General features: G+C 45.2%; 1 protein-coding gene across 1 annotated transcript; it reads right to left on the reverse strand.

Moving 5' to 3' along the window:
• Window positions 1-4,957: 4,957 nt before the first annotated feature.
• Window positions 4,958-27,297, reverse strand: LOC309592000 (glycerol-3-phosphate acyltransferase 3). The gene is made up of 12 exons (XM_082315024.1): window positions 27,134-27,297; window positions 16,876-16,948; window positions 11,389-11,659; window positions 10,803-10,877; window positions 10,208-10,297; window positions 9,905-9,998; window positions 9,385-9,500; window positions 8,698-8,753; window positions 8,134-8,219; window positions 7,462-7,590; window positions 6,894-6,973; window positions 4,958-6,045 (listed from the first exon to the last, which is right to left on the reverse strand). Exons 1-12 carry the CDS (start codon window positions 27,275-27,277, stop codon window positions 5,919-5,921), a joined length of 1,341 nt encoding a protein of 446 aa, XP_082171150.1. The 5' UTR covers window positions 27,278-27,297; the 3' UTR covers window positions 4,958-5,918.
• Window positions 27,298-27,951: the final 654 nt, after the last annotated feature.

A 27,951-nucleotide genomic window follows, 5' to 3' on the forward strand; every position in this document is an offset into this window, starting at 1 on the left:
TTCTCAAGGTGTCAGGGACAATTTCCAAAGATCTTTTGGCACCTGAAGATTAAGATACAAGGCTTTTAGGCATCCCGAGACAGCATCTGATACCCACCAGGTACTTAACAATCCTAGAAGCTTAAGTACCCTCCCTCACTCCCCAACCCCTCCCCAAAACCCCAGACAAAATGTTTAACTTTTACCCTAAGCCAGCCCAGCTAAATAAACAGGTGGGTTTGGGACTTCAGTTGATTACTGGTTTCTTCACATGGCTGACTTGGGAACTGACTACCTCCTAAACAAGATTCTTCCTCCCCAACAGGTATTGTCAGTATTATTGTCGAGCAAGACAAGGAAGAAATTGCTGCTGCTGACAAGAGACCATGCTTCTGAATTCCCATCCCTTCTCCTAAGCACGAACCCAGCATTAGGAGTCGAGTGCACAAGTGGAAGTTTGATTGCAGTTGTTGGAAAGGATTAATCCCTGCCCGGGCGGCCGACTTCTGCAGTACAATAATTAAGTGGAACCGTTGCACGAGATGAAGCACGAGGAAGAAAATTAAGAGTATGCCGTGCAAGGGTTGTTTTGTGCTAGAGCTGTCCCCACATGGGTTTGCGCTGCATCACGCTCACTTCATGCAATGCTGACAAGCATCTGGACTAATCCATTATCCCAGGAGGAAGTAAGGAGAATACAGGGCCAATCTCACAGTTCTTCTGCGTAACTAATTGCAGGAAACAGTAACTTGCTGTTGTATGGGAATGGAAAGTGTTGGCATGTCTAGCCTAACACCAACACAGGGCCCCAAACTGTAGGTGGCAGTGCCCTGGTAAGAATCCCCTCTACTCGAAAACTCCTAGAGTGTCAAGGAAGACTTACTTGTAAAAGGCACAAGTCCCCCGCTCCCATCCTAGCTCAGCACCAGTTCATCCCCAAAGCCCTCTTCACTACCCAAAGCAAGAACGTTTCCACTGTTTTGTAGAAAGATAAGGTTATAAGTTACCCCCTCCAGCCAATTCATTGCACAAGGATGTAACTTGGGCAGGGGGTGGAACCAACCACAAAACCCAACACACCTTCATGCATTTCAGTCGTCAGCTGAAAGATGGGACTGCTTTGCAAGGAAGTCTCTTTCCTGCAGCGTAGTCAGTATGTGGCTGGATTAAGGTGACGGCCTCAAGGTTCCAAAGCAAATTTCCTTTAGGTTTCTGTGCAACTTGCTTTTACATAAGACAACTCTGGAATTATCAGGACTTAAAAGCTTAAGTACTAAGACAGGACGCGTATTCAAGGTATAGCTAAAAAACCTCACTCTTGAAATCCATTCTTGCTTTAAACTGACATGGCTCCAGCAAAATGAACCCAGTTACACTGGTGGAATAGTGTCAAGATATCACTTGGCAGAGCAATTCACAGAGTTAAGGGTTATTAATCTCTTACACTCTCTCTGAAATCAAAATCCCTACAAATTTAGGTCTCCAAGACATGCTGTGCACACAGAACGTCATCTGGTGCGCGAGCAGAAATTGGATACGGTCCAGCCTGTGAGCTGTACAGTACCATGGCGTAAGGACGCAGAGTCCCTGCCGCTGATGGGAGCGCTGGAAACGTCCTGGAACGCGGTGGGGCCGGGGCCGGCCAGGCAGCCCTTCCCACCACAGAGAGGCAGACACGGCAGCCTGGGTACCTCTAGCTGAGTGCCCACCCCGGTGCCACGCCTGGCCTAGGGAGGAGAGGTAGGCAGCTGGCAGGGAGAGGCCTCTGCGCCCCCTCACCGCGCCGCAGGGCAGCTCCGCTGAAGCTCAGATACAGGCAACTCCGTACCCTCCCGCCCCAAAGGTGGTCCCATCACCAGTCTGCAATTTGGAAAACTGAGCCAAGCTCTTGCCCATCCCATGCTATTTAACAGAAGTATTGGTCTTACCCATGGAACTATCCTATCTTGTGTTTGTCTTGTATTTAAAAACAATATCATTTTTCTTATTAGCCAAAGGGTAAGAAGAGGTCAAACAAACTATTATAGAGCCTAAAAGCTAGATATTAATTTTGAAAGACTGTAAGAGCTTTGTGATCTGTGCAAAAAAAAAATAACCATCATTCCAGATGATGTCTTACATGCACTGGCTTCTCTGTAAAATGAATTTACCTTTTCATTATTATTTACTGACTGTGCTTGTATTTCATTTGTATGGATTTTATCCAGCAAATCAGAGGGGAAAACAGCCTCAGAAAATCTAATAAAAAGCTGGAGACAGTGACCAATCATTTTAGTCTGTATCTCAACTCTTGAGGTCACATTTCTACCTTTTTTATTATGTTCATTTCAGGGAAACAAAAAAAAAAATTCTGGATGGGAAAAAAAAAATTAGAGCTGGTAATGGCATGGACACATTCTTCGGGAGCAGCAGTGCCAAAAAGCACAGCTGTGACAAAACCAGGAGTTTACCCTCACTGTTAGGCTTGAACAGCTAGTTTGTCATCCAAATCAATATTAAAAATCCCCAGGACTTTTTAGCAGCTTCATAGTCCAACTGCACATGCTCATGCATGGCTGAGTCAAGATCTGTGTCTTGCAGCACATACTGGCCTGCATCCATGCTCCAAGTGGTGGCCCTCAGGGGTCCGTACTGGGACCAGGACTGTTTATGTCTTCATCAATGACCTAGCAGGATAAAGAAGAATCAATGCTCTGTGTGCCCAGCACTGGGAACTAAGACTTCAAGTTCAACTGCTGCATGGATTTCTTGAGCTGTCTCTATGATCTGACCAATTCAGCTGCAACATTTCCCAGATCTGTCAGGGGAAAAGAAAAAAAATTGTACAAAAAGCTTTCCAAAGGCAGTAGAATGAAGAGAACGGCTTAACCGGCATTGAGCCAAGTGATATCTTCTGTTCACCGTCCTTCTGCTATTAGCCATTGTGGTATGCGTTGCTGCCCTATAAAAATACTTCTCCGAAGTTAATAGACTCATTTCCAAACCACTCAAAGAATGTGGATCTCATGTTTGCAACAAATTCGGGATATGGTCCAGAACCATCTATTAGTACTCACCACTGCTCACACAGCCTCCCTGAACACAACATTTTCAGAGATATATGAGAAGTCTAGGGATACAACACTAAAAACCCATGAAGTCTTGCCAAGAATGGGGTCAAAGAACAAGCAAGACAAGATTTTGCTTAATAAAGATGTATGAGCAACTGTAGGTTCAGGAAACCTCATCAGCTTATTCATTTGCCTACAGCTCCTCCACTCATGCAGCAATTAAGAACTGAGTGATGCCCCTTCGCGTGGCCATACAGATATACTTTACTCATGCAGTCCTTAGTGCCACTCATACAGCTAATCTACGTATTTTCTTGATAAATTCTCTCCAAAATAAGGCAGATTTTGTTTAACAATGAGTTCAGTAGAGACTATTTGTAAATCTGTTGAAGTCACAGATTCTAAAAAAAGTCACAAAACTCCATTTGGCTTGCCAGACAACATTTCATTACAATGTCGTTGTATTATCTTTTGTCATCATCCTTTGACTTAGCAGGGCTTTTTGCCTTAAAATCCAGTTTTGCCCTACACAAGCAGCAAACTGCAGCCTTTGGCCCTTTTCCCAATGCTCACAACCTGTTGCTGTAAACATGTGCACCTAACAGGGCATCCCAGTGAGCACAGGTAAGATTTCAAAAACGACTGCAGTTCAATTACTGACGATCATTTCCAAAAGCAAGAAGAAAGCAGAGGGACATCAGCTTATACACTCACTGTGAAGATTCTCTTAGGAATCATATTTAAGCCTTCACCAAAACAATTCTTGTTCCATCTACAGAGGAATACGTCACAATCTGTACCTTAGAAGAAATATTCTATATATATACACACACCAATATTTACACATAATAGATTTCTAAATGTGTTATCTAAATTGTGTTTTATGCGTGTATGCATGTGCACACATGCAGGCATGTTTTTAAAAAGGCAAGTTGTCCTTACAAAGCCTCCTACCACAAATGTAATCCAGGAAAGCTCAAGCTCACAGCTAATATCCATAAATTATGACAAACACATTCATTAGCCCAAAGCTTGCATGACCAGTTCATCTTAATAATAATATAACACCATTCAAAGTTGAACTAGGTTCACATTAAGCAAAAAAAAAAAACAAAAAAAAAACAAACACCTTTGCTGTGTCTCACTTGTCTTACCACTTTAACCCTTTTAATATAAACAATTTTGTTCTCAAAGGCCTGCCATGCTAAACCTGAAAGCATTTCTCCAAGAGCCCCTTCCCAATGTTTTCTTGCAAGGTCACATACCTCCAATGGGCTTCACAACCAGACTTCCAAGACAAAGTACAATATGCATGCCTATATAATATTCAATGAATGAATATATTTGTCCTTGTGTAAGTGCATGGACTGAGGGATAATGGAAAACAGATCAGGAACCCTTTTTTGGGAGACTGTTCTAACAGATTTTTAAATTTGATTATCAGCTGTGGAACAGTAATTTTTTTTCAGCATTAAATTGAAAAACCTCTTTGCTACAGGAAAAGACTACTTACAAATGAACTCAGTTGTTACAAATTTAGAAGCTTATAGTCATTTTCCAGTTAATTACAGATTCATTAGTTGAGTCTCCCTGATGTAACTTCATGTTGTAATTTCAAGTTCAGTCTGCATGATCAGTCACTCCTACTTTAGAAAGGATGAACTGAACACGAAGCCATGTATGTTCCTTAGAGTCTGGGGGGGTAGGGGTATAAGGAAAAAAAGTCAGGTTAGATATCAGGTAAGAGCTCAACTACAGTTGGTTCCTTATGTCACAGTGACTGAAGTTTCCATGAGCCTAGCTTTAAGTTTTCAGGAAGTATAACTTTTATTTACACACATTTAGAGAAGAATATAAAGGCCACACAAGACCCATTAGAAATATAAAATTTATTTCTCTTTACATTCAGACAGCAATATATTGCAGATTTGAACATGCCACATCTTGTATCACAGGTGACTTATGGATCCTATGTTTATAGTTGTGATAGCTATTGCTAGCCCAGACCAACACAAAACGTGTTTCTGGAGCGGCATTTTTGAGATCTTTAAGCCATTAGCAGCAATTTTTGCAGAAGGGTAGTCCTGAAAATCCACTTCATAAAAATGCATCTGTCCTAGCCTACGTTACCCAGCGGCTTACTGTATCTTACCTTTACAGCTCCAGATCTCAGGAAATCAATTTCAACAGTAGCAATGGACAGGGAGATTGAGGACTTGCCCCTTATCTTCCCTCAGGTAGCAGTTCTCGATAAAGGCAATACCATGTTACAAGGCCACCAAATTCCTCATGGTCAGTGAACTGTGCTTTTGGCAGGACAGCTCCTTTCCCATTCTTTAGGGTCTGCAGCCCTTGATTCCCTTCCCCCCTTGCACATCCAGGTGCAAACTAACCAAGAGAGTCAACCTTACAGTTCCAACAACATCCTAAAACATGTTATTTAAGTCATCCACAACTAAAAGTCTGTGAGTAACAGGAAAAAAGACAAAATTGTTATGATTAAAGCTTCAAAGTACCATGAACAAGAGGTATCTTCACAACCGGTGTCCTGACAGCATCTGTTCAGTGCACTTTCCTTCATCCTTACAAACTCAGGAAAAACTGTGATGCTTTTGTCCTTTGTCTCTTAACTCTCCACACATTCAGCTAGAGAATACCAGGAGCTGCAGTGCATCATCACATGAAGATGGGGAGGGGCAGAGGAGTGAGAAGAATGAAAAGGGAGAGAGAGAGACACTGCCCTTGGCAGGCTCTGCACCAGCCACACAGAGAATATGCATACGCATGATGAGGGATTTTGTTGCTCCAGTTTTTGTGGGTTTTTTTTAAATAAAAAACATTATTCCTGCTAAGGCTGGTTGTGCAAAATTGGTTTTCAAGAACCACCATTCAGTCTGACTCTGTTCCTGTAGACAGACTTCCTATTGATCCATTTTGCACTAGCATCTTGCTGTAGTTTTTCTGCTGTTCTTCTTTGAAAGTATCTTTGACTTTTGCTCGTTTCAGACCTCCATCCCTGCAACAGAGCAAGAGAGAAGAGTCACCCATCATGACTGTTACCACTATTATTATCAAACTGTGTATTAACTTAGTCAACTCTAGAGTCTTAACCTCAAAGATTATTAAGAAGGCTTTTCTTCAGAACTTCTAGAACATCCAAGTTTAAGCATATTTATTAAAACATTTACCTGAATGCTTATGCAGTCCAAATTTTGAGTTTAGCCCATTAAAGCAGCCTACTCCTGTTGGTAACAGGTTGCACCTACCATAGAAATCTTTACCAACCTGGGATGCTATTTCCCGAGACTGTGGAAGCAGTCAATCTTGTGCAACACCATAGCTGGCTCTTGCCTTACATCATTTAGAGGGCCAGTTAGGCCTCATAGTTGAATCTGTTTGCCCATTCTCTTCATCAGAATCTTGCTCTCAAGTTTGTTCTATGCAGTCCTATGAATCTAGGCATTATGCTGCTACTTAACTGAGGTAGGACAGGAGAAAGTCTGAGCAGAAAGTCTCAAGCCCTGTGTTTTATTTTCTGTTGTTCATCAGTTTTGCCAAGTAACTTCACTTCCGCTCCTTAATCTCAGCATGAGTCTCAACATGAGAAACAACTGTGAAGGGGCCCTCTTCAAAAGCATCAAGCCTTTAGGTGAAACTCACTGCATGAGAGCTACATGCTCCAAAGACTTCACGTGTCTTGGTTTTTACTTTCACATACGCATATATCCATGTGAAGTTACTCCCTTGTTTTCTCCGGAGTGGAATAAAGTTATGTTATCTGTCACAAAGCTAAGGGAGGAAGCACCTCTCAATCAACCTAACAACAGATAGTCCATGAAGTCTACCAAGGACGGCCTCACTCACCAGGGAAGTTCAGTCAGTCCTCCTTGGCGAGCAATGGCTGACTTCACTCTGTTGGCAAACTGAACAGCATCTTCGCCTTCCTTCAAGGGTCATAAATTCAACATAATCAAAGCAGAGAGAAGTGAATTGAAACAGACATCCATAACACTTTTCATCTGCTGCCTCATCAAATTAGCTCACTGCCAAACAATCCATCCCTTATCATGGCAACACAATCTGATGTTCCAACGTGATAATAATTTAGCTCATTTTTCCCCCTGAAGTGTTGAAACTAGGGGAAATTTTTGCTCCAATAGGGTGGAACATTAACAGCGTTGCTACTGTGAACAGCAGTATATTTACTGCTATCCTTTGCATATTTGATGCACTGCTGATGGTACCAAGCTGCACCAGGAAAAGCTAAGTCCAATCATACATCAAACACTAACAAAAGTCCAGTATAAAACCCTGAATTGGAGACATGGGGTGGGTAGGGGTGTTTTGGGGGGGGTGAGGGAAGGAGTAAAAAGAGGCACTTGCAGACAGTCAGGTTCTTAAATAGTGATCAGTCAACCAGATGCTAGATTACCTTTCTAACCATTGGTGGCATGTACCACACATTGCAAACAATGGCCCAGCTGGTCATTATTCGCAGCAGATAGCTCACGATGTTATATTTGCTGCTGTTCCAGAATGCGTCTCCAAACTGAGGATCATACTGTAAGGGATGACAAAAAACAAATGATAAAACCCTTTCCCCACAGACCATCATGGCCTGTCTCAGATCTGAGGTGGATGCTTTCAGTCAGATGCCAGAGTAAGACAGAATTCACCACTGACATGTTTGCTTAAAATGAGGCGTTAGAAAAATTAGCCTGTGCTTATTAGTGCTGCTTGTGATTACATGACAGAACCAGCAGCAGATGTAACCCATTTGCCCAAACAGCCAAAAGAGCCAAGTCTGCTGCAAGCTGCATGCTTCTCTTCCCTTCAGCACTGGGAAGGACTAGCTGGATCTCCCTTCCTTCCAGCTTTCTGGAGGAAGACGCTGACCCCACTACATCCTGCCAGCCAGGCTCCATAGGCTGAAGGACTTCACTTTCTCATTTCAGCCACTTACACACTAGGAGTCACCCACAGCATGTAGCTAATTACCAGAGCTACTGTGCTTTCATTAGCAGCTGTACTGAGACAGCTTCCTACCACCCTGCAAAAACAGATCCCAAACTTTGAAATTCAGCAGCCAGCTACTTCCACTTACTTTGATTGCAACAGGATAGATTGTCCCTCCTATTTCAAAGCTCCCCTTCTTGAACATCATCACAGATGTATTGTTTATGCAGGTGCCTGTCCAGAAGAGAAACTAAAGTCATCACTTCACACAGGTAGCGCATTTCAGTAGCAACACTACATCAACATACAGATCTTACACTCACTGAGGAGCAAATGCAGGCCCTTTATGGGTAAGTTAAGCATCTCCCCCCTGCTTGCCTTCATTCTTTGTCTTGTGACTGACTCCCTGAATGAAGCCAGAACACACGAGACAAAAAGCACAGGGCTGAGGTTAGATCTGTAGGACAGTGAATTGATATTCACAGGGCAAAAGAAACAATCTTCCCATTCTTCTGCCTATAGCTTCTGCCAGGAGACCCAACAGCCGTATTGTGTTGTCTTCATGTAATCTCATATTAAAGATGAAAAAATAGGAATGCCCTAATAAAATCTAAGCCAGAGGTAAAGACACATTTGAGCACCAGAAGCCATGAAAAGCAAACAGGGATGACATCTACACTGAACGGAGATAAGGAGCAGTTCAGCTTCTTACCTTCTGGAAAAATTAAGATTGGGAGCTTGCTCTTATCCATCACATGTTCCCTGAGTCTGTGGAAGCAGAAGGAAAGCTTAAAAAATAGCTCCTTTCCACTCTTCTTTCCCCTTTTTCTATAAACTTTTCAAGCCTTCCTTGGTGAACCTGACATTTTGGCCACAGTCTACTATACCAAAGCCCACACAAGCAAGCACATTCAGGTCATTCTGAATGAGCCAGTTTGCTGCATACCACCCCTCCAACTCCCTCCAAGAATTGCTGCTGAGCCACTACTATACTGATTGCTTCCACTCCTACCTACATCTACTGATTTGCCACACCCTGCATTATTCCAGCCTACAGCAATGTGGAATTACAGATAACCCATATCCCTGTGATTAGCATTTATAAGCAGCAGTCACCATTTGGAATAAGACAACTAGATACGGCTCCTGCTAAAAGAAGATGCTTTCGCAAGTCAGCCTTTTACCCTTTCAAGATCCCTAGGTTCCAAGTTCCCTGTTCCCCACTGCAACCTCATCAGCTTCTTAGGCTTCTGTCTTTCCAAAGCTTTAATTCCTCATCGGGGTCTTTGACTGGTCAAGGACTCGTCGGGGATTACACACCCCGGCGTGGCCTCTCAGGCACTAGTAGGTACCGGAGTCACACCAGCACTGCGATCCCCCGCTCCACCCCACGCCTCACCTTTTTGTCACTAGATGGCGGTCTTTGATTTCCGAGCGTTCAAACCAGACGTGAGGACAGGCCTTGACGGTGGCTCTCTGAATAACTCCCATTAGTCCACCGTGAACCTGGCCGACCTGCAAGTCCAATAAGGCACATCAGCATATGAGACACCTGAAAAGCAGAACTTCTGCATCCCTCTCAAAAAAACCCAAATACACTGGAGACTGCAAACCAGGATTGGGTAGTGTCCACAAACACTACTGAAATGCATTCACTTGAAAGGATCTAGACTCATGCATGGAAGCACATCTCAAGTATTTCACCAGATGAAGAACCTAGCATTGACACTGCCAGGACAACTTCAGCACGTAACTCGTAGACCAACTTCAACACAATGTATACTTTTCCCCCCAACTAATGCTCAAGTTAACATCTCTACTGTGAAAGTTAAGTATTGAACACCACAACCAATATCCCACAATCTTTCCCTTTCCTGCCCTCTCTCCCACTGCTATGGTCATCATGGATCTCCTCATACCATTGCGTAGCATCCATCGTTTGTCAAAATGATCGCATCTATCGGTGATGTGTGGTTGGCAACACAAATTCCTCCTTTCTGAGGTTTGTTTTCCCTGCAATTAGATAATTTTTTGTTAGACTACTAGCACGCTAAGCACCACATTACACACACACACCAGTTCCATAAAGCTGTCAGGTGAGTCAGCATCTAGTGTGACATTAACCTGCGGGTCAGGAAAGAGCTGCCCCATTTCAAATGGGATACTCGCGCACACATCGAAGTATACACAGGCTTTTGCTATCATAATATCAGTTCACTCACTTGTTATGGTAACGGATAGTACCAGACAGAGCTCTGACAAGGATGCGGGAGCACGTGAGGTGGACCACTTCACTCAGGTAGTTTTTCACACTGAAAGAAATCACAGGCATCTGGATGATCCTGGAAAGCAGCTAGACACGCACAATATTCTCCAGCCTACTCAACACAACTCTGGGCTGAAATTTTCCTGGTACTCTGGAGCAGAGAGGGATATTCCCAGCTCTACCACTCACTTGCTACAGCAGCTCAGCCAAGACATGTCATACCCTTGGTCTCACTTACCTAGGCAAGGCTGTCATCTCCTCACTGGGTATTTTTTATTCCAGCACATTCATCTTCCCTACAATACTCCCTTTGACTCTCTCATGACAGCAAGAGGAGCCCATCAGAAACCACCAACCTCAGTGCCAAGCCTAGCAAGAATCCAACCTCAGCCCAAGATCAAAATGCCACTAAAAGCAAGGCCATGAGTTTGTGGATGGGGTAGACTATCAGTAGTCTATCACTTGTAAAATCAGTCCAGTCCTAATCTTGAGCTGTTTGCACTGATGCAAATTGGCAAGTTCATCCCTCACACACCACACACAGTACCTACCTGCCGTTTGGCAGCTGTCCTACCATTGTTGTCCCCACAATCATTGAGGTAATCCCAATGGCAGCGAGGGTAAAGCTACAGACAAAATAGATATTAAATCAAAATAAGTAGTTTTCCTCATTTTAGTATCACTTTCCACTTTAAAATGGGAAGGGATTGCAGGAATTCAATTATTCCTCAGATACTTGACATATCCAGTTCTCTCACTAATTCTCTGACACATTGCTCAAAATCACAGTCTACCAAAGGCAGCAGATTCAGATACACCAATGCATATATTATCAGGGAGTTTTAGAGCTCACTCAACTTACACTTACGTTGCCAATACACATGACTTAGGGGAAGCATTCACAGAAAAAGCCACCACTAGCCCTAATCTACACTCCACAGTAAATGGCAAGATTTACTTAAATGTTCTGAATGGCTTCTGAATGTTAAAATGTTCTGAATGGCTTCTTAACCATTCAAAGGAAAGTTTAAGCCAGTTTGTCTTCTGTATCTGTTAATGCTGCTTTTGGGTTAAAAAAGCTGAGATGACATTTCACACCATCACACACATTTAATCCCTCAGCACCCATGAGCTTACCGTAGGGGCAACAGAAAGCAGTACCGCACTATAACCCCAATGACCCACACAACAGTCAGCCTCAGGCTGATGTAGTGGAAGTTGACATTAGTCCTTGTGAGGAGATTCCAGGAGACGAGCTCTTCAGAGGAAAACCTTTGCGTGACTTCATCCTCCACAATGGCCTCAAACCCTTTTCTGCAGAAGTAGAATATGTCAGAGAATTCGAAGTCCACTCGATGCAGACGCGCAATTTCTTTCTCCATAGGTGTTTCATCTCTTTCAATGATACCTTGGGAAGGAAAGGTAACCATATGAGGAAATAATTCTAGACAGTAACAGTCATCCTCCAAATCACTTGCCACTCGCATTACTCAAGGAGACAAACTTACTGTCAGAGTCCCTCCTATGATGGCAAGATCAGATGGGTAGTTGAACACAACATACTCTTCAGTAGGCCAGTTCTAGCTCCCCTTCCTCACAATCACCTTGAGCAGCAAATATATCAAGTTCTGTAGCCTACTGAAGGTAAAGCAAGAAGGCAAACCCTTTCCCACCATCTGACAAGCCCTCAACTCTATCCAAGACCATCCTATGCTTCCAGAAGAAATGAAGTAAGACCTTGGCCCTTCCATTCCCTTCTCCTGGTGCTCTGTGTATTTAAGGGCATTCGGTCTCCTGCTTCCTTGTTCCCTAGGCCCGTCTCTTGTCAGACATTCTGGCATCCCACAGCCACCTTCAGGTGAGCCATGATCTACTGCTACCTGCCAAAGCCCCAGGTCACAACAGCTACCTGACATCTGTGCATGGACCAGCTTTGAACCAAATGCACCTCCCTCCCTTCACAGCACAAGTCTTTTCTATAAGCACAGACAGGACCACACTATTTTTTATTTTAATTTAAATTAAACAAAGAAAAACCCTCCAAAACACAAAAGTCAAAGAAAGCTGTCTCTAGAGGTGCCTTGATATAATTTAGTTCAGCACTAACAGTTGAATTTCAGTTGAACTCTGCCCACATAATGCCTGGCAATAGAAAAGAAACCTGGAGAATTCAGAATTGCAGTACAAACAGCAAGTATTCCCTCTCCTCCCCCCTTTTCATTTTTTGTACTTACGGTCTGATAAACGCTAACTTCTCACTAGAGCTTCCAAAGGCAAGGACAAATTGTGTAAGCTAAATATAAAGATCAAGCAGCTGCTTTCTGGTAAGCAAGTCTGGCTCCAGAAATTGATGAGTGAAGAAATCTAGAACAACATTTAACCAGAACAACCATCCCCTGAGACACTCAACTTGGATTACAGAGGTCCAAGTTCAGGTTGCCACCCTGTCAGACACCCTCTGACAAATTGCATAATCTCTGTGCTTCCATGTTGAGATAAAAAAAATGGGAAAGTAGGAAGCACCCAACTGTTTCAAGCTACTAGGCACTTTCCCACAAATACACATGCCACAATGTGGAAATCTGCATCCCAAAGAAGTCTTGCCAGCAGAAAAACTGTGAATATATTTGCTGTGCAAGTCACACACAACATTTAAATTACAAGTGACATGGATAATCTTTGTATTGCACTGTAGCATACAAATGGAATAACACAAGAAGCTCCAAGATACAAGTCCCACAAATCATTGAGGTAAACACTAAAGAACAACATGCAAGAGATGTCACACTGCAACAAAACCTATTAGCACCTTCAGCTCTGAACTTGGCAGCCACAACTTGCAATTCCACCAGCGGACCATCTCAGTGCATTGTCCTTTCACTAGCTTATAAATATAAATATGGCACAGCCAAAACACCCACATACCCTTTGGGATCTAAATTATACAAACATGCATCACATCAAACATTTAGCAGGATGGACTACACTTGTGTCATATTTTAAACCCAAACCAGAGCTCTAGTTTGTGGTTCAATTTTTCTCTCAGTCAGTCCCTTAAACCTCTAAGCTGTGAAACATCTAGGACTGTAGGCGAGCCAGGCCAACCTGTCTGCTCCACGCTGCTGCTGGGGCGGGAGACAGGTCATAGCCAAGACACTGGCATAGGGAACTCTCCAGCACCCATCACACAAGCACCACCCTTCTCTCTAGGTCCCAGGAGATCCTTATCCAGCCAGTTCAACATCAGCCAAGCAGTTGGCTCCCCTGGCTCCTACTTCTTGGCCAAAACCAGCCAGGGTTCAAGTTTAACACACTGCTGGCACAGCTGAGGTAGCACCGCTGTAATGTCTTGCCTCACCAGCCTGCGCTGTCATTGTCACACGACACTGCCATGCGCAAGCTGCCTTGCAGCCTTGGGACAAGCTACTCTGAGCCAAGATCTCAGCAGGACCTGAAGGTGTTATAAACGGAATTAAACATATGCTGCTCAGGTGATGTACTTAGCCTTCTTGTAATCAGAAGTAACATTTAATGGCCTTTAATCCCTTGGCTGTAGGCAGAGCTGAGTTTACCAAAGACAGCACTATGCAGTAGTACATCACTCTCAACCAAAAAAAGCTGTAGTTGCTGCTTTAATCAGTGCCACAGCACAAGTCCCAAGCCTTCGCGCTCACGTACTCCAGTCAGCTAATTATACCAGGCTCAAATTTGACACTATCTACTTACAGTCACGTTATTTGTACAAGCTTTTCTTTTAGTGGATGCCACTTTCAAAACTCTGACTTAACAGCATTTTTGTGTTTTTTAACCCCACCAACTTGAAGAGGACTGCCTTTTGACAGAGCCAACACCCACACTGACAACTGAGAGGTGGTTATTCAGCTGCAATGAGATAGATATCTAGCCTCCAAGTATCTGCTCGGCCAAGAGCTACCATTGGGCCTGGCCCATAAAAACGCTGCCCTCTAACACAGAGGGACCTTGGGGTGACGGCACCAGGTAATTCCCCACACAGCAACTACACCAGCCAACATTTTTCTTGGGACTATTCCTTATCACACCACCAACGCAGGGGCACTGGCTGCCATTTCTACCAACAGATGTGAAATACACTGGATTTGGCACTGCAGAGAAAGGTGAAGTCTCCTCAGTCATGCTCTCTCATCTTCCATACTGAGGGACACTGATTTTAAGGTCTTTAAGATTCTGGGAACAGGAAAACTTGCCCTTGCACATGCACCTTGTACATGCTCCCTCCCATCCTGACCCACCTCGTAGTGAGGCCTGGATAGTCAGGAAAGATGGAAGAGCTGCTACACATTCCCCTTCAGCACTTAACACGCATATGTGTACACACATATAGACGCACACCTTTACCCTGTTTTAATCAGCTACTCTGTAATTCATTATCACCAGGAATTTCTTCTCCCTCAGTAAATATTGTATAATGCAATTGGGCCTCTCCATCTGCTCATGTTCTGCCACGTCAGGGGATGCCAACTTATACACTGCACTGTTAGACATACACCTGCCCTGGCCCTTGAGTACTTTCATCCGCATACAGGAACCCAGACTCCTAATCACAAGTCAGTTAGTCCTGTGCTTAAAAAGATCCAAAGAGCAATATACAGAGCACAGCCTGGCACTGCAGACTCCATGTCTCCCCTGCTCCCCATACTTTCTCAAGTGAGGAATAGTTAGACTCTAGCTTATTGCAGTAAGAGCCACCTACAGTGGGGAAAGGTTTTAATTTTAATTTCAAATATAAAAGAACATTAAAAAGTATGCTTCAGGCCACCATTGTGATTGTGTATCCCCATCCATAAGACAGCTTGAACACAGCCTGCATGCAATCATCTATATGAATTACCTCAGGCCATTTTTACTAACCATCACTAGTGCTCCAGACAGCGGAGTGCACCCAGATTAGTCCAGGTTCTGAACTATAGCACATATTAGCACTATACACCCCTCAGTCACACATACAGGGGGAATACGTACTTGTAGTTTTATGGAAAGATAGCTCATAGAACATAATCTACTAGCTGGGTCCTCCCTCCCTTTACCTTTCTTTTCTAGCCAAGAAAAATCTACGTGCCAGAATGATCAGATGTCTAGGAAGACAAGAGCTCCTACTGTGTGGCTAAAGGAGCACAGCTGGATCTCTTGCCCTCCCACTGACCCATGAAGTGATGGGACACCATCACACTTACAGGAAGAAAAAGGATATCTTGCTGCATCACTGACAACCTGTGAAACACAGATAGCAGGGCACTGACATTATTTGGAAGGATCACTCACCTTGCTTTCCCCCCACACCAAAAAAAACCCCACAACTTTCAGGACACTGGTGAGCAATATGGGACATACTTTTTCTCAGCCACTTTAAAGTCAGCAATTAAATAAGACAAATTTTAACCTGTTTTAAGAGCTGCTGTGCAGTACCTCCAGTTTATTATTACAGGTGCTGACAGTTGGATCCTGTTACCATCAGAGCCTGTTTCATGCCTGACCTGCAGATAGTACAATACTAGTGTTTACAGTATTGATAAGGATACTCCTTCAGAGATGAAACACACACAACCCGTTCAGTCCCCTTTACTGTCTCATGTTTGCATGAGCTAATTTGTAGAATCAGGTAACAATTGACTTGTTTGTGTACTAACTGGCAATCTGGTCCTGTTTCCAGCTGTGCTGCCTAATGAGGGAGCACACAAAAAAATGCTCACACTGCTGTCAAATGCTGTCAAAAACAAGCAAATCAATAGCAATATCGAGGCAGTCAGGAACCAGGAGAAAACCAAGCACTGGCTGCAATGCCTTGTTCAGCCTTCTCCTGTTTCCTGGGCAAACTCAGACTGCTCTCACTGCACTTACAGCTCCAAAGTCCTACAGCCAACTCTGACCTAGTAGAGCCTACCATCACACAAGCACAGTATGGGTTAAGATATAGTAAAAGAACTAATTTCAAAATTAGGCTAAAGGAAGAAATATGAAGCAACTCTTCAGCTGCCTTTCTACAGACAATGAGTGTTAAGAAGTTCATCTGGCAAACACTGAGGAACTCCAGGGGGCAAAAGGTGAATAGCAGACTGAAAAAAGGGAAGGATAACACACACACTTCCATCCACCAGTCCTACAACAGAAAAAGCACTGAGTTTGGGAAAGAAAAGTGCTGTCCACTAAACATTCAGGTCTCCTCAGAGATTATTAAGTGTACGCTGATGCTGTTAGGACTGAGATAGATGGCCAGCAGCCCTGCAAACAATGACCTAAAGACATATTTCAAGACAAAAATCAAGATCATACTGTAAATCAAAAGTTTCCCTCAGCTGAGGACAGTCTCCATCTTAAGCTCTGCTTTGTTTTCATGCCCTTCATTTCCTCATCCCCTGATTTTTCAACCATTCAGTACAAGCCAGTAAAAGAAGCATTTCATTCCGCAGGAACAGTTCTTGTGCCAGTAGCATTGCAAAACAATTAGATGTAACAGTTAGCTTGTAACCGCCCCACCTCTTCTCCGGTTCTCTCATGCACACATCTAACTTCTCCATTTGAAAAGGACTCAGTTTTACTACTTTAGAACATCAGTCTTATCCATTTGACTTTACCCCAAGCTCTCACCATTAGCAGTGGGAGTCTTTAGCATCTGTGGCTGCGGCTTTTTGACACCTTTTTGTATCCGTATAGTGGCCCACTGTTGAAGAGAAAGAAAACATTAATTTCACAAATGGAGTATTCACTTAAGAAAAAAGTCACCTAAAAAAGCAACAGTTAATCAAAAGGCAGGTTGTGATTTTCAAAGAATATCTTCATCAAGTAATCATCACCCACCTTCCTCAGATGTGTCTACAAACCCATACACAGTTCCTCTGAAGAAACACTGCCCCAGTGTATTTAATAATCAAAAAAAACACTCCGTGCTCGTCAGTACTTCCCATCTCTGCTTGCCAGCCTTCAGAGAGCCAACTCAGTGCTTCACAGATGTTTTCAGTTCCAGTTCAGATAGACAGTCACCAAGAGCCTGATAGGCTTCTGTCAGCCTTGCTCCTTGCACACCAGCCACTGAGTCATGGCCGCATGGGAAGCTCTGGGAGCTGAGCTAGACAACAGCCCCTGAGCACACAACACACGTTCACAGAGCCGACAGACACATCACAACTCAGCTTGTCTTCTTTCAGAGTAGTTGCACCATACTGAAGCAAAAAAAAAAAGTCCTAACTGGGTTAAGTCACACTGAGGCCTGCATACAGCTAACTCCACTAAAAACCAAAACGGCATTTGCAGTCATGGGAAATCTCATTTAAGTTTGGTCTCAGTCCAAAGAGGATCGCACACAAGATTTTTCCAAAGCTGAACAAAACTGGAATTTCCCTTGACCCTGCAACTGCTCATTTCTTGGCATTTTAAAGCTCTGAGCAGCAGAGAAACAGGCCAAATCACCAGCTCTAGTGTACAGCTGCAGAGAGCCCCTTCCTCTCCCCTTGGGAAGGGCTGCCAGCTCACTGGGGTTAACCTGCTCTTTTCTACTGGGTGGGCTGGGAGAATGAGATTGAAATAGGTGATAAGTTCTGCTCCCCAACGAGTGTCAAAGGTTCCAAGCAGCTCTGTTCCCTGCAAACCCCCATAGCAGAACCACAGGGGCGTCAGGAGACTTCCTCTCGTTTCCAGCCCTGATGGGGCTGGAGCCAGTTTAACCTGTTCTCAGGCCAAAAGGCTTTCTTGACCTTCAGCTGACTCAGTTCCACACAGTGCTTTTAAATAGCCCTTCTACGTCAGGCTCCATTTTTACTGGGTTAACAATTACAACCCCTTTACCACCCCAAAGCCTGCCCATGATGACAGAGTAGCCTTCCCTACATGGCAGCTTTGCTAAGGGATGGAAAGCTCAGCTGAACAGGACTGACTTTGTGGCTCCCTGTTATGTACGTTAATGCCTCCCCCCCCCCCCCCCCCCCGATAATCCTATTTCTAGGAATACTGTTATAATAGGCATTTCCAAGACAGACAGGTCACCTGGTAGAAATGAGCTCATATCAAAAGATCAGGATATTACCCTGTTCAAACCTTAACAACTTACTTTCCAATCCCCCTAAGCAGTATCAAAGGCATACTTTGTTTTAACAGCATACAGATGGTGTGCACAGAAAGGACCCAGACCAATGCTAAACAATGCAGTTTCCACCTCTCTCCTCTGACAGAGCTGTGGGGCATCTGGGGGATGCAGTTCCCTTTCAAAGGGTCAGTATCCTGACTCATGCCATTATCTCCACCATATAATTTCCCAGGCACAGCCAGGACTGCGTACTATATCAGATCTTGCTGAATCACAACCTACCCTGCCAACATATTCACTTGTTTTCTCAGTTCTGCTGCTGCTATGGCAATAGCTGTTGCAGGAACTAATTTTACCTGTAGGAGTAACTTGGTACTTTCCAGCTATACATCATCCTCAGCAGTGCTATGGTCATAAAAGTTCTGGGAAATACCAAAAAGAAACATTATCCAAGGAAGAAACTATTCACAATATCTCCATTTCGACATTTCTTCTACTAAATGGATTTGGGGGTACAGGCAGACCAGCAAATACACTGACACAATTATTCTCTGATCAGACTTGAACCACTGTATTCAACAAATTAAAACCTCCGTAAGCAGGTAAGTCACTTATTACATAGAAGAGTAAGAACATACTTGGCTAATTGTCTCAGCCATATACACTAGCTGAGAAAAGTTTTCATCTTCCAAATTCTCTCAAACAGGTAATCGAAACCTAGCACTGCCACCTTTTGCTTTGCAAAACCTGGGAGAAGAGTTTCTTTTTGGTGCTCAGAAAGAGCATGCAACACTCCCTTCACAATGCTCTTGCTACAGAAATCCTGCAGTTACAAGTTCACAATAGACAGTGTCAAAAAGTTTGAGCCTCAGCACAAGCCGTGAGGACACAGGCTATTGAGACATGCCTTTGTAATGCTCAAAAGCTTGTAACATCCTACTGTACTGCAGTATCTTTTGACACTTTGCTATGCAAAGGAGGCAGTGGACTCTTCCCAAAGCAGACAGAAATCGCAGGGTCATGTAACCCAAGTAAGTTTCTACTGCTTAGATGCATTTATCAGTGTAGCTTCTTGTACAAAGGTTGCACAGAGTGTTCCGGAGGACTGCTGACTCATGCTCTACAAGTCAATAGTTGAGGCGGTTTTACTTTTGGTGCCAGTTCTCCCAGGGGATTTAAGCATGCTTCAAAAAACCAGCAAGGAAGAGACCAGGAGCCTTTGGGCATTCATAAGGGCCCATGTCTACCAGGTGCTACAGCAAACCAGTTTTAAGTCCTCTATGTCAGCTCTCTGCTTCCCTCAATCCATATTTCCAAAAACTATGCATGTTCCAGCAACCAAGCAGCAAGATGTTTTTACTTAATTTTACTTAATCTAATCCTTCCGCCTATCCTCAGGCACCTGAAATAAAGGTGCTATCATCAAAGCCAAAATTTGAACTTTGATCAAGTGAAAAATTTGTTTATATCCAGTTTGGAAAACAAAAGAGACGTCACATGCAGCAATGTGAGTAACTTCCCTTCCTTCCTGCTAGCTAGGGATTTGCACCATCCATCGCCATTTCAGCTGGTTCCTATGCTAAAGAACAGCTTTATGCTACAAAAAGCTATCACAATGTAAGCTGATCCATCCCACAGATGGGAAAATGATGTGTTTGTGTATTAGAGATCAAAAAGCATGAAACAAAATTATAAGCCATAGCCTCCATTTTACTCAGGAGATGAGCAAAAAGCAGACTGGCAGGTCTTTTGGATTTATCACTTATGAGTAACAGTGACACAAATCTAAGTGGCTTCTCCCAGCTTGTGAGCTGGTGCTGAGCAGGCAGTCTTGGAATACCTTGGTGCAGACTTAAGTCTTTAGAAGGATTCCTGAAGCTGTTTTGGGGAATGAGTATGAAACGCTAGGCTCCTGAACAGATTAAAAATAGTTCTGCAGCTGGGGCTACCCACTGAACTAACATGTAAAGTTAGAAAGCAGCACGATCACAGAAACTACACAAACACCACCACAGGTCTGATTTTGAAATTTTGGTATTCCAACTGCTCAGGACAAAGTAGCTTTGATGCTTTAATCACACAAGACACAGTCTGAAGATACCACACTTCACTAAGCAAGGAAAACATATCAACTTTTCCCTGAGTAGGCTTCCCTCCTTGTCCTCATAGGAAAGGCTTCTAATTTATCAGCACCTTAAAACAAACTAAAACAATCACACAGCAAGTCAACAGCCTATACAAAGTGGCCAAAAGATCAATTTCACTTACGCACCACTAAGCAATTCCCACATATATAGGACCTATACAGTACTTGAGAAAGATTCAGTTAGACCTCAGAGGCAAAAATCACACATTATTTACAAGAGATGTCAAAAAAACTTATCTCCAGATAAGGTATTTGCCAAATAGGCAACTTGACATGGCAAACTTGACATGCTGTTTCATGAATGCACATCTAGAGATACTTTGTTAGGATCAATCGCAAGTCAAGTTATTAGGAACACTTCAGGGACTTCCCCTGTTTCCCTAACAGACACACCCTTGCCTTTCACACCATTCATCACCTTTACATCACCTCTGGCTTAATAGCGATGCTTGACAACTATTCAGAAGAGGAAAGAATTACTGACCATGACTGAAATGTGCAGTCATATGGAATCAGATCACTGGTGTTCCCCTCTTTAAAGGCACTGCCAGGTGATGTTCAGAGCAAAAGTTCATATGCTAGTTTAGGTGAGTGCTCCTCCTTGAAGGATCTCCAAACCTCAATAACAGAAAGATTTCATAGCACCTCCCACACAACACTACATTGTTTAATACAGCCAAGTCTGCATGCCAATTACTGGGTTATTTCGTGTGAGGAGGAGAGGAAAACACCACCTCTGTGGTCCCCCATGCCATCTTCTCCTCATTCTGATGGGACATCCTTGTCATTGCCTCCAAGCAGCTTTCCAAATTCTTCCGCACACAAGCTGTATAGCAAGTCCTTCCTGGTGGACAGGTATCCAAAGAACAATAAAGAGTCCAGCTTCACAGGAAAACACCAAGGGCATCAGCAACAGAAATGCCAAGCAGCTTCTTTTACACCAGCTTCACAAACTGTTACTTTAAGGTAAGCTCCAAATACAGCTGCTGTTATTCTTTTTTAAACAGCATTTGCTTATCAACAGAATCAGAAATCCCAGGGTTCACATGCTGTGGAATTGACAGCAGTTTCAGATCAGGGTTGCTGACCAGAAAGATGCTGCGTTAATTAGTGATGCAACCCCAGCAGAGGGTAACCCCCAGCTCTGCCAACCTTACTTATGTGCAAGGAGCCTTGATTATTAAATCTGTGGAAAACATACATAATGGCCTTCATAGGACTGGGGTCTAGGTTAATACAGCCCAGGGATTTACTTCCAAGACTATGCAGCAGGTTTGCTAAAATACTATTCCAAAAGCCAGTCCAAGCCATGTAAACAAGGGCACATCATTCGCATCAGGCACATCTCCAAGACATGCGTCTTGTTAACATCTGAGCTGGCAGCCTTCAGAGTTACTGTCTCACTTCAGAGCTCTCCATTTCTCCTCTGCCCAGCAGTCCTTGAAGGATACCAATTACACAGAGGCCTTCATTGACACTGCGCAATGACATTAGTCAGCAAAACTTGCTTCAGAGGCCAGGGAGTTAAAGAGGAAACAGTCAAAACCCCAGTGATTCACCTATTTATTAGCTTACACATTCTCCTTTTCCCTTCCCCACCCTTATACGCAGGACCACATGCAATCCTGATGGTGGTTCATGGGAGGAAACTGCAGCCTGGTATACTTGGGACAGAACATAACAGCCCATCCATCCCACCTACCCTGCACAGCCACGACCTACAGTTTGACCACAGGCACCGAAAGGTCCCTTTTTCCCCCACAGGTATATTATTCTCAAGGTTAGGTCCATTCACATTGCCAGGGTCATCTGCAACACAAGTACCTTTGGCTTCACCTCCTAGCTACTGAATCATGTTACACCCTTGTCTAGCAAAAGCATGTTCCCCACAGGGCAACATAATAAGCCATTAGAAATTGCTTCTATTACCAGGGGCTGCTATTAAACCCAGATGGATCAGTTACAGGACATGAAAAACACGTACAACTTCGAGCGTCTGTTGTGCATTACAGCACAACCGTCAAAACCAACCACCCAAGAAACGCTTTCTCTGCTAACTGCAAGCCCCACAATCAAAGAGCCTCGGGAGATCGGGGCAGGGGGGATGTGCATTCAAAGTACCATTAGCCCAAAATACACAATAAGGTGATGTTAGTCTATAGCCAGGCTGTTTCTTAACACAAGTGTGACCTAATAACTTCACTTCCCTCAGGCTAGCTCATTTCTTAATATTTCACAGAAGTAACATGCGCCACAGTTTAAAAATACAAGACATGTTTTCCCATTAGAAAGAGCAAGCAGGGCAATCTGTACAAGTGCTGCTGACAAGTCAACCCTCCTGTCTCAGGGAGCTAGGCATGCCCCAAAGAAAACAGCAGACCGGGGTGGGGGGGAAAGCAGAGTATTGGAATTAGATTTTAACAAGGTAAGCTGCAATCTGTCAAGCAGAGATCGTTACTCAGGGGGCTCATCGCTACTGCCAAATATATAGGCATGCAGTCTAAACTAGTCCTCCAGATTTTCTACAAACTGATGGAAACAGAGAAACAGATTGCTCTGTGGTACTGGCTGCTCTATGGGCCTTAATGAAAGATAAATCACTTTCTGAAAGGCTGGATTTCCCCCTTGCTTGGCAAGAGAGCTCAAACGGCATGCTTGCAGGTGCCTTATCAACCCCAACTCATAGCAGAGCTTATAAAAGAGGTAACGGACCAAGACAGATGAAAAATGAGACCAAGAGGTAGAGACACACTAAATTTAAAATTGGAAGCTATCTGACTATGTTTAAAAACAAACAGGGAGAAATGCAACATGCTGTGATGATCACAAGAGGCAGTCCTCAGCATTTCAGCAATCGGAAAGATTTCTGTGGCAAGTGATTTCACAAGCATCAGCACGGCAGGTGACTAGCCCAGACTAGCTCCTTGTAGGAGCAAACAGCTGCTGGAGATGCTTTTGTAGCAGTAATCCAACATTTCAAAAAACCATGCTAACATGGTGCCAGAGATCCTTCTATTAACACTGAAAGGGAAGCCACAGGCAGAAGAAAGTCAGCAGCTTCCTAAAAGTTTGCTTGGTTTGGTAAGGCAATTCAGAAGCAAGTTAATGTACTCTTAAGGAATACCTTTGTGATGGGAAAAGCAGGTTTTCTAATAGCAAGTAGTCTGCCTGCTGTAATGCATTCCTCTGGTATTAGCATAGCTGGTCATGCTTTTCTGCTCTTTTTCCCCTTATCACATAGGAAAAAAAAAATAATTACATAGGAAAAAATATACTTATATCGTCTACATAAAGCTGGTCATCCCTAGTGCAGTACTTAAGGGTCAAATGCAACCCACAACGCAACCCAACAGAAGCACATCCTCAGCGCTGCTGTTGTCCTCAACATGCTGCATTTTGCTTAGAAGCATGTGCCTTGCTGAGGCAGCCCAGCATAAAGAAAAAGCTATTGTGCACCAACTGATCTCCATTGTCAGTAATGTCAGATAGTCAAAGTACAAGAACAGTTTGTTCTTGAAAGGAGCTTTTCCCCTCCCTTTTCTTGGGCCATGCTTGCAGCACTGGGAACAAGCTTCCGCCCTCCTGAAACGAGCAGGAACAGATTTATTTTTATTGGCAGGAAAAAATTCAAGCACAAGTCCAGTATCATCCTCAACTTGCTGCATACCACAGCCTAGATGACAACTGAACACAACCGCAGACTCATTTTTATATGCCTTGTTTCATCTGACATGACAGTGGACCAGCAGACATGCCGCAGCAAACTGCAGACTTTCCACCTACTGAGTCCTGGAGTATGGTGCCCATGCGTTGACAGTTGGACCCTCAAAAGAGATTAGCTTTAATAAAGCACATGTTGTTACCTGACAATACATGCTGTGCAGGAAACAAACCACATAGTCACTGCGTCCTCCCACTATGCAAACATGTGGGATACGAACAGGCAAAGCCAGAGAGCAACTTGGTATTCAGGTGGGGTGCACAAACAGCCACCAGTTTGCAGACAGTTCCTGCGATCGGGCCTATCAAAGGGGCAAGAAAGGCATCAGCAGCAGTGCCACCCTGACTGAGCACTCTGCAGGCCCAAGAGCCCACCCTCCAGCAAAGTGACAGGGGAGACCGCCTGGGAGACCCAGGGCTGAAAGACAAAGAGGAAGCTTAAAGAAGCTATTAGGTTAACCACTGTGCTGGAAAAAGTCTCAGCCAGACTGCAGCATCCTATGACTCAACATAGCCACAAAACAGACTGCTGCTTCTCAGTAGAAAGCCTGCATACTCAATTCAACAGCCCAGGAAGTTTCAGACACCTGGGCAACTGCACAAGGCTAGCAGCTATGTATTTAACACTTTCCATCGTTCACAGGATTTTTGGCAGGGAAAAGTCAGGTACAACAACACATGTCTCCAGGGGCTCTTGCAGGCACTGCTTGGAACTGGCTGGCAGACTATCAGCCTGTCTCTGTCAGGCCCTGACCAACACAGACTTCTGAGCCAAGGAACAGGACATTTCACAATAAAACACTTTCTTTCAGGGATACTCCCCATGCAGGTTTCTGAGGGCATAAAGAATTCACAGGCAAAGCAAGGCCAAGTTGAGATAAGCGGATTACCTAGATAGATTGAGCTTCTTCATTCTCCTGCAGCAAGTCCAACTTACCAGACTCTTCTCGGAACACTTCCCAATTTGTCATCGGCTTTTTTTTTAAATATATATATAATATTTATACACAATGTAATTATGTATTAATATCCGATATTTTTACTATAATGAATGACATGTAATTCCAGAAAGTATTTCATGCAAAAGTAATGGCAACTCGCAAGATAAGTCATTATTTCCTCCCTGAGGCATCAGAAGAGCTCTTACCCTTAGCCTAACAAGTCACCATCATCGATAGAGAATCACAGAATCATAGAATCATTAAGGCTGGAAAAGACCCTTAAGATCATCAAGTCCAACCATTAACCCAGCACTGCCAAGTCCACCACTAAACCATGTCCTTAAGCACCACGTCTACCCGTCTTTTAAATACCTCCAGGGATGAGGACTCAACCACTTCCCTGGGCAGCCTGTTCCAGTAATGATATGCCATCAGCTGCTTCTCCATACTTCTGCCCAAGACATTTTGAGTCACCTCTTGTTGCAACATTTGATGACACTAAAAAATGATCTATGAACAAAGACCGTAAATTGTGGTTAATCAGAGGTGAAGGCAAGTCATCCAAACAAGACTATCTTACTGGGCCATCTGGGTTGCTCCCTCAGGCCAATGTGACCTTTACCTCCTCAGCTTCTGCTATCCAAAATTTTTTTTCCAGTAACAACTGCATCTTCTACCCTTAACAGTTATCCTCATACCATTCAGGGCCCCAGAAAGTACTTCAAGCAGCTTCATTCTCAGCAAAAGCCTTAAAACATTTTAACATAAGATACATGTAACAGATGCCATTTTTATTAGCCAAGCACCAAGGATCTTGAAGGCACTGAAGTACATGAGCAAGGTTTGACTGAAAATCTCACAGAACAAGATGAAATTAGACAAGACCTACTTTCCATAGTCATATGCTGATGTGACTATGCCTTGCATCATTTTACTTTTCCTCCTTACAACTGTTTTGTTGGTTTGGGTTCCACTCCTCCTTGGAAAAAGCATAATAAAGATTGAAACCACATCATTTCCACTAGCCATTTTAAAACATTCTTCCTCACTGCCACTATGAGCTTCAGAGCGAGCGTTTTCACACACACTTGAACTATGTCCCACCCAGGAAGCAGTTCCTTTGCGAGAAGCTTGCTTTTCCAGAGAATTTGGGGGAAGATGGCGACCGAGGTGCTGGACTCGCTCGACTCGGATAGGCATCCGCATCTCTGAGCGTCAGCACTCCTGGCACTTGCTGTCACAGGCGCCGGGCACGCTGCCAGACACTGACACCCTCCAAGAGCATGGCCCCGCACCGTCTGTCTCAGGTGGGGAACAGCTGACACCAAGCACAGACAACCGCACCCAGGACATGGTACAGCCTCAGGTAACAAAGTTTACTTCGCCCTCCTGCGGGTTCAAGGAGCACACGCCGGAGTCTGCGCAGCCACCGAATTCATACGGATTTAGGCTTCTGCCTAAGGGCTCCAACTCCGAAACGACAACTGGACACAGATGACGCCAGACAGGACGTAACCCGCCCCCTCTCCTCCACTGCCCTCGCTCCCCAGGGCGGGTCAGGGGGACAGACGCTTCTCCGGGCTCCCCAGCCCCGGGCAGGGCCTCAGGGGCGGGCACAGCCGTCCCCATCCCCTCACACCTGCCCGCGGGGCCTCCCCGCCCGCCCCGGGGCCCGCCGCCGCCCAGGGCGCGGCTGGAGGCGGCGGCGGCGGCGGAGCAGTTACGCTTCCTCCGGCCGGAGGGAGCCGTGCCCGGCCGGCGGGGCCCGCCAGGTCTCCTCGGGGCCAGGCACAAATGCTCCGGCGGCACTGGGCGAAGGGGCGCTGCCGGAGAGGAGCAGCCCGGGCCGGGGGAAGGGGGGACAGGCCCAGCCCCCCCGGGGTGCCCCCCGCGGGCCACACCTCACCGGGGGCGCCATTTTGGAGTCCCCTGGGGCGGCGGGCCGGGCCCCGCGGGCCGCCCCCACCCCCGCGCCGTGCGGTGCGGCCCGGCGTGTGAGGGACGGCGGCCCCCGCCTACCTCCAGCGTCTTCACCAGGACCCACATGTAGGCCTCGGAGATGCCCAGCGAGACGCCCAGCGCCGAAGGCACCACGATGAGGGCGAGCACCAGCGCTAGCCACACCGCGCCCACCCGCGCCACCGCCGACCCCAGGTCCTCCATCGCGGGCAGCGCCAGACACCGCCGCCGCCAGTGAGAGGCCGGGTGCGGGCACCCGCCGCCCTAAAGGCCCGCGGCCGCCCCCGGCCCGCCCCCGGCCCGCCCCGCTCCGCCCGCCCGGGGCGGGCAAGGGCAGCGGCGGGGGTGGTGGCACCGCCCCGCCGCGGCACGGGGTGGAGAGGGGCTGCGGGCGTTTTGTTTAAGTAGATGTTTCTACAGCGAGTGTCTGCTTGTAAAGGGGAAGAGAGGGTGCTCCTTCCCGAACACATCCTTCTGGAAGCACGGGGCTGGGGAGATGGGGCTTGGCCTTGGGGGACGGCAAGCAGCTAAAAACAGGCCACGTTCACACTAAGAACTCCTCGTGTAGGAAAAAACGGCCCCTACGGAGCCGGACGGGAGGGCGGCAGTGGTGCCGCGGCGTGCCGTGGTGCTTCGTGGCAGGCGCCTGGGCGGAAAGCCGTAGGAAGCCCGAAAACAGCAGCTTGGGAAGTAAAGAGAAAAGGAAAATTGGGAAAAGCTCCTGGATCTATGCAGAGTAAACTAGATAAAGACAGCTAAAAACCAAAAAGGGACAAGGTCTGCGCTTCAGCCAGCAGCAGGCCGGGGCCATCGGTGTTGTGTCATGCCTCGTGCCTCGTGCCTTCAGCCGGGAAGAGGGATTCCTGGGGGACCAGCCC

The sequence above is a fragment of the Platalea leucorodia genome (genome assembly GCF_965183815.1).
Source record: "Platalea leucorodia genome assembly, chromosome: 6".
In the NCBI taxonomy this organism is placed as follows: domain Eukaryota; kingdom Metazoa; phylum Chordata; class Aves; order Pelecaniformes; family Threskiornithidae; genus Platalea; species Platalea leucorodia.